Genomic DNA, 13,260 nt, shown 5'->3' on the forward strand with positions numbered 1-13,260 from the left:
TACTCTAACCATACAGAGTGACTGAACAAATATCTGTTGTTTTTTATTCATAGACAGGGTACATGGGAACAGCTACAGCCTGGAAGCAGGAATGTGAAATGATACATTTCACAAGGTGTCTACATGCATTAAAAAAAAAAAAAAAGAAGAAGACTAAAAATCCTAATTCTCTAAGTGTGTGTGTGTTAGAATTGTGTAATTCTAAGGGATTTTTGTCCTTTTATTTTCAACATTTTCTATAATGTATTTTTATTAGTTTTGAATTTTTGACTAATTTGTGTATTGCTGTTTTTTATTTGTTAGGATATACATATTCAGAACTAAAAGTATTATTTCTGTAGATTTTTAGTTCATTTTCATAAATACCAACATATTCTGAATCCCAATAACGACTATTTTATAACCAAAAAACAAGTTTCAATTAAATCACTGTAGACTAATGAGAAAAGAGCAGAGGTGGACTTAAGGGTAAATGAAGTATTCCTGTCATGTGAAAAGTCAAATGATAGTTCAGCACCATGTACCAAAGTTTCACAGCAGCTCAAATAGCCAAATGCTGATGGAAGGAGTAATCCATACAACTACCTTGAGGACCAGACATACTGAACCACAGATCCATACCTTACCAGTCAGCACTAAATTCACAATATAAGGGACTGTCAACATTGGGTCACCACAGGGCTTTTTCTTTTAAAAGTGTGATTACTTTCCACAAGATTAAGTAACACAGTCTGCAGAAAATCAACTTGGAAATCAACTTTACTAGAACGGTTAATCAGCCTATAGGCAGCATCTGGAGCTCATTTATAATCATAAATTTAATGAGAAACTAGTAACCTATTCAAATATTTTTAAGCCTGTGCTACAGCAAAGTAGAAAAGACTCATAAGAAAATAAGCAACTAAAAAAGGACTGAATGCCTATACTTTCATTCTAAGAGAAAACAGCTAAATTCTAGACAATAGATGATCTTTATTTAAAGCAATGAAATAATGGAATCTGTTTCAGCTTTTCATTTTTGGTAAATATCAGTGGAAAAACACACTAATATTTTCATGTAATTTCCTCATACAGAATCCTCTCTACTTGTGAAAATTTTTTGTTAAAAGTGTTTTCATGAGGGCTGGGGATATAGCTCAGTTGGTAGAGTGCTTGCCTTGCATACACAAGGCCATAGGTTCAATACCCAGCACCATAATCCATAGTATGTCATTCTGGCACACCAGAACCATCTTTATATGATTTAATATTGTGCTTTTGATTTTTGTTGAAAGATAACTACATGTGAACTTTATCATCATTTGAGTAGAAATGATCAAGTACATTGTTTCTTATGTTGAGCCCCTATTTAAAAAACAATATGAAAAATTCTTCCCAGTATTTACAAATAGGAAAACATTTTCTCTGTGGATGATTCAGCATTCTAACTTGTATGTTATAATTTATTATATAAAGAGAACATGGTAAAAATGTCATCTTTTTGTTTCTAGTTGTTACAGATAGCTCAGGGCTATATTATAATCAGCAGTGTTTTCTGAAATTTTCACATAATTATTCCTTAGTGTTTTATTGCATAACTCTTACCTTTGTTTTAATGATTTACTGTTATTTGTGTTATTTTTATTGTCTAAAAATTCAAATTATTTTTGGAAGGAGGCCTAGTGTAAATAATGAATAAAACTGTGGGGCACCAGGTCTAAAATACATAGAAGACAGAGTCAACTGTAGAAACAAAAATATAAAAAGGGGAAGAAAGAGTAAAACACAATCTAAAAAGATTTAGATTGAAAGCATACACATTAAGATGCTAGGTATTCTAGGATTTTGCCTTTTAAGATGGCAAGTCACAGAGCACATAATAATATGTTTGTAATTTCATTTAGTATATGTTCCTTTAGCTCTCATTTTTAAAGATTTTGAAAAGAACAAAAAGGAAAAAGTTACAATACATAAATTTGTAGAAAGTAAAATTTAATAAGCAGTTCGCAGCACCTGATCTGTACAAATGTACTGGAAAATAGGGGATCTTCTTCCCATACATATATTCTTAAAAGATTTCATTTAGAATTTGAAATTCATTTCAAAGGCAAGAAAAATAAAAATGAGGGAAGTCTGCTGGATAAATAGAGAGTGATTATAGTTAAGAAAATATTAAGGCTAAAAATATGCAATAGCAAAAAATAACATTCTGGAAAATACTACTGATCAGAAAAAAATACCTTGTGTGTACACTTCCTTTAAAACATACTGAAAGACACTCCTATGAAACAAGAGATAAAGAGTAAGAGTTTAAGGATAGGTAAATTGCGATATTAAAAAGTAAGGCAGTTTACAATGCCATGGAAAACTATTAAAGTAAAAGTAATTGCTATATGTATTGTGTAAAAGTTGAATGCAAAACTATTAATTTTAAATTCAAATAAAAATAAGTTGAATTAATAGATGCATACAGGTGCAGGTATGTACATAAAATGGATTAATAGCTGGACCGATGTATAGGTATGTACAACACTGGCAGATATAGGTGATGGGTCTGTAGGTTTTCACATAAATCTTTCAACTCTGCTGTATGTTTGAAAATTTTCATCTTAAAATGTTGAAAAAGTAAATGCAAAAGATTTTGGAAAGACAAATGTTTAATGAAAAAAAAAAAGCATCAATAATGATAATCTGAACCCATAACATGGGGCTCTATACAAAGACTACAAAAGAAATTAAAAACATCTTCATCTTCCTCAAGAGGGAGTTGAAATCATCGAAATGATTGAATGAAGATGTTCCTCAATGAAAACTACAGAACTCTAAAGAAAGAAATTGAAGAGACCCTAGAAGATGGACAAAAACTCCTATGTTCCTAGATAGGAAGAATTAAATTGAAATGATAAGTTCATTTTTTAAGAACATTTTCTCTAGCCCTGTAGAAGATACAAATAAAAGAGGCATACTCTATAGAGGAAAAAAGAAAGAAAAACTAAAATACCAGTGAAGCATAAAACAATCAGCAGACATCAAATGAGTTAAGATAATAGATATAAGAAACTAATAATGTTCACACAGAAGAGATGAAAGGCAAAATAGACAAGAAAATATAAAAAAGAAAAATAAGAGACTTGACTAATCATATATTCAACATTATTGAAAAGCTAATTGAATAAATCAATTATGTTTCTATACATCAGTGATGAATCAACTGAAAGAGAAATTAGGAAACTAATTATCCCATTCACAAGAGTCTCAAAAATATATAATATTTGAGAATCAATCTAAGAGGTGAATAACCTCTATAGTGAAAACTACAGAACTCAAAGAAAGAAATTGAAGAGACCCTAGATGATGGACAAAATCTCTTATGTTCTTGGATAGGCAGAATTAATATTGTCAAAATGGCTATACTACCAAAAGTGCTATACAGATTAATGCTATTTCTATTAAAGTTCTGATGGCATTCTTCATAGAAGTAGAAAAGGCAGTCAAGAAACTCATTTGGAAAAATAGAGGCCCAGAATAGCCAAAGCAATCCTCAGTGGGAAAAGTGAAGTAGGACGCATCACAATACCAGACTACATATACTACATATACTACAGAGCTGTAGTAACAAAAACAGCATGGTATTGGTACAAAAACAGACATGAAGACCAATGGTACAGAATTAGAAGACAGAGACAAGCCCACATAAATACAATTATCTCATTCTAGACAAAGGTGTCATAAACATACATTGAAGAAAAGATAGCCTCTTCAACAAATGGTGCTGGGAAAATTGGAAATCCATATGCCACAAAATGAAATCAGACTCCTATGTCTCACCCTGCACAAAATTCAGTTCAAAGTAGATCAAGAACCTAGGAATTGGATCAAAGACCCTGCACCTACCAGAAGAAAAAGTGGGCCAAACTCTCCACCATGTCAGCTTTAGAAACCAAATTCCTCAACAAGACTCCTAAAGTGCAAGAAGTAAAATCAAGAATCAATAAATAGGATTGTAGAAAATTAAAAAGCTTCTTCACAACAACAACAAAAAACAATCAAGAATGGGAAGAGAGAGCCTACAGCATGGGAGAAAATCTTTGCCACTTGCACCTCAGATACAGCATTAATCTCCAGAATATATAAAGAACTCAAAAACCTTAAAACCAAAACAAACAAACAAACAAACCAAATAGTCCAATCAATAAATGGGCAAAGAAACTGAACAGACACTTCACAGAAGAAATAAGATCGGTCAACAAATATATGAAAAAGTGTTCAACATCACTAGCAATTAGAGAAATATAAATAAAACTACAATGAGATTTCATATCACTCCAGTCAGAATGGCAATTATTAAGAATATAAATAGTAAAAAGTGTTGGCGAGGATATGGGGGAAAAGGTGCACTTATACATTGCTGGTGAGACTGCAAACAGGTGCAACCCCTCCTGAAAATAGTATGGAGATTCCTTAGAAAACTTGGAACAGAACCACCATTTGACCCAGTTACCCAACTCCCCAGCATATACCCAAAGGGCTTAAAATCAGCATACTAGGGGCTGGGGTTGTGTAGAATGCTTGCCTCACCTATGTGGAGCAATGGGTTCAATTCTCAGCACCACATAAATAAATAAAATAAAGGTATTATGTTCATATACAATGAAAAAAAATTTTAAATCAGCATACGATAGTGACATGGCCAAACAATGTTCATAGCAGCTGAATCCACATGGAATCAACCTAGGTGTTCTTCATGCTAAGTGAAACAAGCCAATCCCCAAAAACCAAAGGCCAAATGTTCTCTCTGATGTTGACTCACAATAGGTTGGGGGTAGGAGGAATGGAGGTTCATCAGATTGGTCAGGGAGAATCAGGGGAAGAGTGAGAGGATGGGAAAGGGAAAGACAGTAGGATGAAACAGACATAACTTTCCTGTGTTCATATATGAATACACGACCAGTGTAACTCCACATTATATATAAGAATAAGAATGGGAAGTTATACTTCATGTATGCATGATATGTCAAAATGTGTCATGTATTTTTAAAAAAATTTTTTTAAAGGTCAAGAACTGAGAGGCTCAGATTTTGGAAAGATCATCTATGTGGATACCAAATCACCAAGGATTAAGATAAAAGTACTGGAGAGCATGACAGTATGACAGAAGCCCAATTCCTCATGAATGAGGGGAAGTGATCCTGGCTGGGTGGTAGATGATGCTTACAAGGTGCAAGTCGGGTCAGAGGAATAATCTGATGCAAGTACTAGGAGATTAAGTGTGAAAGGAGAATATAACTGCTTGGGAATGATAATGAGGAGAAAAGGGAAAACAATATATGAAAAGGAGGGAATCATCAAGGAAATGCTTCAAGAAAATTTCCCAGAACTGAATTGAGCTTTTAAATTGGAAGGGCTTTTGAGTCTCAGCACAAGGGATGCCTACAGAGCCACATCAATGTATACAGTTAAATTCACAATAGCTAAGCTATAGAACCAGCCTAGGTGCCCTTAAATGGATAAGTGGATAAAGAAAATGTGGTACAAATACACAATGGAATATTACTCAACCTTAAAGAAGAATGAAATTGTGGCATTTGCCAGTAAATGGGTGGAAATAGAGACTATCTTGCTAAGTGAAATAAGCCAATCCTAAAAAACTAAAGGCCAAATGTTCTCTCTGATATGCAGATGCTGAATCACAATAGGTGGGTAGGGAAGGGAGAAATGGAGGCTCATCCAATTGGAAAAGGGGAAATGAGGAGAAAGGAGGGGCACAGGAATGAGAAAGACAGTAGAATGAATCAGACACAACTTTTCTATGTTCATATATGAATACACAATCAGTGTAACTCAACATCATGTACAACCACAAAAATGAGAAGTTACACTCCATGTATATGATATATATCAAAATACATTCTACTATCATGTGTAAATAAAAAGAATAAATAAAAAGTTAAAAAAACTAATTGAAGTATCAATAGATAAAGTGAATGAAATAGAAAACATTTGAAGACATACATACACATTCAGAGATATGGATTTAACATGGGGATGGTGAGATCATATGTAAGCAGAAGAAAAAAAAGAGTAACTGTTAGTTACTTAGAAAGTGTTAAGTTGGTATCTGGCCTCATATCAGGTATCAAGATATCTTAATGGTTAAAATACTTTTAAAGAGAAAAAAAATCAAAGGATACAATCAGAGTAAAAAGGTAATATAATTTGCATATAATGGCATATTAATCAGTCTTAAAATGGAAGGAACTTCTGATATATCCTATAGCAAGCATAACCTTTGAATATATCACGCTAAATCAAGTAAACCAGACAGAAAAAGAAATACGTGATTCCCCTTGTAGTCAGAAAAAAAACTGAAAATAGAATGGTAGTGATAAAGGCAGGGGAGAGATGGAGTGGAGGAGTTTAATGAATATAGTGTTTCAGTTCTGCAAAATGCAAAGGTTCTGGAGGTTAGTTGTACAACAGTGTGAATATACGTAACATTAGAGAACTATACACTTAAAAACAGTTAAGATGATAAATTTTATGTTATATATATTTTACTACAACTTTTTAAAAAAGAAAAATATTCATAACAAGGAGACAATATAAATTAAGACAATATTATATGTTAAAGCAATAAATTACAGGTGAATATTAACTGATATAATAAGATTTTGGGGGGAATTGAAACCAGGGGCACTCTACCACTGAGCTACATTCTCAGCCTTTTATTGTTCAATTTTTATTTTGAGATGGTCTCGATAAATTGTTGAGCCTGGTTTTGAACATGGATCCTCCTGCCTCAGCCTCCTGAACTGCTGGGATTATAGGCATGTGCCACTACACCCAGCATAAGAATTTTTTATATCTAAAAGCAATAAAATATATATCAAAATCAATAAATTTGAGTGCAAATTTTAAACTACTACATACAAACTATTATTAAATAAAGTTAAAAAGCAAACAATAAACTGGGGGAAAATAATTTGAAAAAAAATGAAAAAAAGCTTAATCTACTTAATCTATGAAGATCTCATGCTAATTCATTAGACAAGCACTAAAACCCCATTTTTAAAAAGTACTGTATATAACACACAATTTACAATACATGTTTAACTGTACATTATTTAATTTAAATCTCAACTCTACTTACCTGTTGTCATGGTTGGACTAAATAGTCCCAGTACTGACACACTAGAATAGGTGAGCAAGTCTTTATATAATTCTCCACTTAAATATTTTTCTGCTTCCTGGATCAGTGTTATGTTCACTGGATATGAAATCCTGTTGCTGGATAAATACATAACTATATTCAAAATTAATTTTTAAAGATATCTTTCAGTTTGTTAAAAAACATTGAACTTATCAAACAACATATTACACATGATAAACTTGACAAAAAAAAAAAGACAACTAAATACTATTTATTTATTTTATGGGACTAGCGTACCAACCCCAGGATCCTGCACATATGAAGCAAGTGTTCTACCAGTGAGTTACACCCCCAGAGCTCTTCTTTCAAATTTTTGAAACAAAAGTCTTACTAAATTTTCCAGGTTGACCTCAAACTTGCAATCCTCTGCCTCAGCCCTCCATGCCTCACAAATATTATTCTTTTAAAAAAATCAGTTTCAATAAATAAAATAACCATCTCCCCCAAAATAATGGAATGTGCAATGACAGTCCTTATCAATATTTACTCTGTGATCTATGATTTATTAAGGAATGTATCCTTAATAAAGGATGTCATCCTTAACAAAGGATGTCAACAAACTATGAGAATTAGAACTTCTACAGATCCCCAGAATTAAAAATCTTATAGTGAAGCTGAATACTTACAGTTGTATAAACTTCAGGAGACCTTCAGTTCCTAGCATACCAACATATGATACTGGGTTCTCGCCTTTCTTGTACATCTTTACAATGGGAAACTCAGAGACATTTTGCTTAGTACATATATCAGACCAATCTGCACAGTTTATTCTAGTAAGAAGCATAGTGGATGTGTCTAAATTAAAGGAAAATGCACATTTTGTAGATATTAATGCAGAATATCATCTGCTAGAATCTTCATTCTCTTCCTAGCCCAACAATTTTAACCTCTCAGTGTGGAACACTTCTGCTGAAACACTCTTCCTTTGATTTTTGTGACAATTCCCCTATCAGCTTCTTTCCTACCTCTCTTGCTTTTCCTTTTTGGTACTCCTTGAAGGCTCTTCTGCTAGTGGAATTGGGAGTTCCTCAAGGCTCCGTTTAAACTGCTTTCTCTTCTTGTTCTACACTCTGTTCCTAGACAATCTCAATAACCATCAACAATCTAATGAATCCAAAATGTGTATCCTTGGTCCAGATTCCTCCTTGAAGTTCCAGGACCATGAAACCTTACTACCTTCTTCCCTGAGAATGAAAACATCTTCAAACTCTACATATCTATGTCTAAAACCAAATATAGCTTTCCTTCCCGTGTTACTTGGTGAAAATTGTGCAATTCACAGAACAAAGCATCATCCTACATGCCTCCCCATTCCCAAGCCCCTCCATGTCTCATCAATCAGTACACATTTTCAATTTTACCACTTTAAGTTTAAATATTTCTAATTGTTGTCCATTTCTCTTTACTGTCAATACTCTAGTCATCATTTCTCCTAGATAACTACAATAGGCTTCTAACTCACTTCCCTGGATTCAATGGCTCTACAATAATTGTAGATATTATCTTTTCAAAACTCAAGTCTGTTCTGGTGCTACCCTGCTCCCCACCAACCCTGTTTTTGTAGCAAATACCCTCCTTGCCCCACCACCAACCTTTGCAGAGTTAGGTCTTTTTCATTATTTGTGATTACATGTGGAACATCCTGATTTATATCAGGTTCCTCTGATATATGCTCCTTTATCTCCTTATGAATTAGGTATTCCTTTGTTTAGTTATTTGATTAATGTCTGCCCCTACCAAGAGAGCTGCTTGATAGTAGTGACCATTGACTTCCAGCATCTACAGCAGTCCTTGTACATGAATCACCTTTAATAAACACGTGAGTAAATGACACATGCGAAACTCTTTTAGGGTTGCAGGCATGCCCATCTAAATATTATAATTTCAGCCTAAAATCACATATTGTAATCCAAAGCAGAAATTCCTATTTGTTCTATTATACAACATGTAAAGTTCTTTGAAATACATAAATTGCTGGGTGAAAAGAGATCAAAAATCAAAACAAGCACCACACAATTCAGATTTTGAAAGAAAAAAATTCTAAAAAAAATAAACTTTAATATCATATGAAATAAGAAGTCTCTGTATATTAATTTAGGATACAGCCTAACCAAATGATTCAATTTGTGAGATGCAATATTTTAAAAAATATTTTATCATCCCAAATTTTTAATAATGAAAATTCATCTTTATATTTTCAGAGATTTTTATTATAGTTCATAAAGGCAATGACTTATCTATCAGTTAGAATTTAGTATTAAAATTCTGATAAAACAAGCAGTGTCTAATTCACCATTACATTTCCAGTGTTTATTACAAGGTCTGTTATACAGTAGGTACTCAGTCTACAAAAATGTATGGATGGGGCTGGGGATGTGGCTCAAGCGGTAGCGCGCTCGCCTGGCATGCGTGTGGCCCGGGTTCGATCCTCAGCACCACACACAAACAAAGATGTTGTGTCTGCCGAAAACTAAAAAATAAATACTAAAATTCTCTCTCTCTCTCTCTCTCTCTCTCTCTCTCTCTCCCTCTCTCTCAAAAAAAATGTATGGATGGTCACTGATATTCCTTCAAGAACAAATTTAAACTTTTGAAAATATTTTAATACCTAAACAACATATGATCATATAAACAAAAATAAGTTTTATCCCTTCCAAAACCAAACCTGCTAAATCTTCTACAAAGTTCTCCTATTCTTTAATCACGTCCTCAACAAGTATCAAGTGATGCTTGTTCACATAGAGCGCCATCTTATATTGCCACCCAATATAGATGTTCCTTCCATTCAGTAAGCATCCTCAACACATCTACTTCTGCTAAACATATTACTTTGTCCCTACAAAGTTGAAACTTTAATATTATCTTTAAAACTAGAAAAAGAGCACACGATACATGTTATTAAAAGTTCTAAGCCTGCTTATGCTGAAGTTATTATAAAATTTTTATTTTCTATAAAATGGTTTCAGTGTTCACTCATATTTCAATCTGAATAGTGTAATATTCTGAGATAGCTACAGTATTGTATTCCTCTTTATCAATGCGTTAATTTCAAATAGAACTCCTACTTTGAAGCAGAAAAAATAGATTCTCTTTGATACAGATACTATGTCAAGCATCAAAATTTGACATTTGCTGCCACCTTGTGACTGAGTAAAAAATATTTTTAGACTGAAATGAAAAATGACATTTTTCCCAGGAAGTCAACCTAAAAGACAAATTAATAGGACTAATTTCAAAGTACTACTATTATCCTAATTTGCAGTTATAAAACAGGATGAACATCTTTAATCTAAATGTCTGAAATACAAAATGCTCCAAAATCTGAATATTTCTGAGTGCCAACATGAACTCCAAAAGTAAAAAATTCCACATCTAACCTCATGTAACAGAAATCAGTCAAAACTTAAGTGCATTAAAAATACTATATAAAATTTCTTTCAGCCTATATGTGTAGAATGCACATGAAATAAACAAATTTCATGTTTAGACTTGGGTCCTATCCCCAATGTATCACATTATATGCAAATATTCCAAATTCTAAAAAAGTCCAAAATACAATAGTTACCTATACTATACACAATAATTACCTATACATTTCTACAATAAGCCCTAGAACTTCCAAAATAGTCCATTTATGTGACATCTAATTATTAATAGGACTGTTATTCATAAAGAACATACTGAATGAAAAAGAAAGCAAGTCCTGGATTGGTTATCTACCTTTTTATTCTGTCAACACATACAAGTCAAAAACTAAATGGTAGCCAGGTGTGGTGGCACATGCCTGTAATCCCAGCAGCTAGGGAGGCTGAAGCAAATAGATTGCAAATTCAAAGCCAGCCTCAGCAATGGTGAGGCACCAAGCAACTCAGTAAGACCTTGTCTCAAAATAAAGTACAAAAAAAGGGCTGGGGATATGATTAAGTGGTTGAGTGCCCCTGAGTTCAATCCCTGGTACCCGCCCCCCACCCCCCCCAAAAAAAGATAAATGGTAAATAACATTCTCAGAGGAGCCAAGAATAAGCCTATTTAACTATGATAGCTTCTATTTACAAGGTAAACAGTAGGAAGCAACCATACCACAGACACAAAATATGTTACCATCTGTCATATTCAAATGATTACAAAATATTATACACATCTTATCCATTGCTACCCCTTTACTAAAAGGTCTCACCACTTCTCCTCATGCCTTTGATGTAATGATGGCCTAAACATTTTGAGTTAAAGTCCAGTCCTTATTCTCTTATTTAACTACCACTGAATTAGGTTTAATAGAATAGTTAAGACAAAAAGATTCTAACTATTAAAAAATATCATAGTCCAAGAGGAGGTAATTGTATAGCTTCAAGAACACAGGGATCTTGGATCTTTCATAGACTGTGAGACTGGGTGTTACCTTTCAAATTTTTATCTTCAGTATTTAATAATAATTGGCACTCAATAAATGTTTGCTGAATGACTGAATTTAGCCAAAAAGGTCACTGGTACACTGTGTAGCCATAAGTACTTAATACACGGACTCTCTTTGTTTCTACTAGAAATCCCATGAAATAATCAAAGTGAAGGCTTCTCAGCACTTTTTTTTTTTTTTTTTTTTGGTACGTGGGATTGAACTCAGAGGCACTCAACCACTGAGCCACATCCCCAGCTCTTTTTCATATTTTATTTCGAGACAGGGTCTCACTGGGTTGTTTAGTACCTCAATAAATTGCTAAGTCTGGCTTTGAACTCTCCATCCTCCTGCCTCAGCCTCCTGAGCTGCTGGGATTATAGCAGTGCATCACCATGTCCAGCTTCTAAGCATTTTTGATACTCTTAATTTAATTTAACCTTGGATACATAAACATAACAACCTGAAATTTTATGTGGTTTTCTATATCTTTAGGATGACACCATTTTATAAAAAGATTACAGCTCAGAAATCAGGAAAATAAGCATGCATATCACAATATAATACCTTTTAATTTAATTGCGACATCAATATAGGACTGTAGAAATGCCATGGATACTGCATGCCCTAGATTAAAATAAAAAAATTCAATAGATATTACAAGATGTTTATCTCCAAAGCACCCATACTTATATATAACAAACAAATAGGTTTACCCCAAGTTATTATTTCCAAATAAGAAATATAGTAGAGTACTCAATATTGTCCAACAACTTAAAAGGGCTCCAAATGCAACTCTCTACATTCATACTGCAAGTAATATAGTTGAAAGACTATTATTTGAAGATAAAAGTATATATTTCCTATAAATCTATAAGAACTGTTAATATATTAAAATTATTGACATGAATCAAGAGTCTTCAAATTAATTAGCTAAATACCTAGTTTAATGATTAACCTTCAATTCGTAAATCACATTCATAGAGATATATAAAATCAGTTTTATTCCTTAGAATCAGTTAGAAGTAAATGTTTCAATATGTGCAGTCTATTTGGAACATAGGAAAGCTGTTATTTTTACAATGTGAACTTTATAGAATTCAAAAATAAATTCTACTTTAAATGTCCTAATATGTATTGCAGTCTCCTCTACAGGCTCATACTTACAACCAGCATAGAAGAGCACTATGCTGTCAGAAGCCATTACTGTTGCATTAAATGTCTCTTCTGTGAGTTCCACTGTCAGTTCCAAAGGTAACTGTCTCTTCCTATCTCTGTAAACAGTTTCTGCAACTTCATCATCTTGAATATCTAAAATGTTTATAAAAGGAACTAATTTTGGTTGTATAATTAAAAATATTTAAACTTATAAGCAAGCAAATGAAAATTTGGTACTTTGTTATAAAAAACTTTTAAATACATACTAAGTAGTTAAAATGTATATTTAGAAGACTTTCCAGTTGCCTGGCTTCCTATCTGAAATAACACTGAGATGCTTTCTGATCTAGAAGTTAAAAGTTCAGACTAGTTACAAAGTTTAGTTTAGAAATAATTATTTATTTTTGTTCTACAAATAATATAAGCATTGCTATTTTCTTTCCAATCATTATATTAATTTACAACTCTAAAAGACTCTACCATACATATTTGACAGTGCTTATTCAGCTTCTACTATATG

The 13,260-nt window shown here is 32.9% G+C and overlaps 1 protein-coding gene across 10 annotated transcripts in view; it reads right to left on the minus strand.

The window, feature by feature from the left end:
- Txndc16 (thioredoxin domain containing 16) overlaps positions 1–13,260 on the minus strand; it is an 88,769-nt gene that overhangs the window by 14,147 nt on the left and 61,362 nt on the right. For 8 of the 10 annotated variants that reach the window (XR_007343838.1, XM_048793096.1, XM_048793099.1 and 5 more), the window contains 5 exons: positions 12,750–12,893; positions 12,150–12,209; positions 8,927–8,995; positions 7,816–7,984; positions 7,130–7,266 (listed from right to left, as the gene is read on the minus strand). Coding sequence is in view for 9 of the 10 variants with exons in the window: in XM_048793096.1 (XP_048649053.1) it covers positions 7,130–7,266; positions 7,816–7,984; positions 8,927–8,995; positions 12,150–12,209; positions 12,750–12,893 (579 nt within the window). In the remaining variant the exon portion in view is untranslated. The remainder of the gene's footprint in view (positions 1–7,129; positions 7,267–7,815; positions 7,985–8,926; positions 8,996–12,149; positions 12,210–12,749; positions 12,894–13,260) is intronic. The other 2 variants (XM_015480888.2, XM_048793100.1) reach the window with 1 other exon arrangement.

The sequence above is a fragment of the Marmota marmota genome, unplaced genomic scaffold (assembly GCF_001458135.2).
Source record: "Marmota marmota marmota unplaced genomic scaffold, marMar, whole genome shotgun sequence".
Lineage (NCBI taxonomy): Eukaryota > Metazoa > Chordata > Mammalia > Rodentia > Sciuridae > Marmota > Marmota marmota.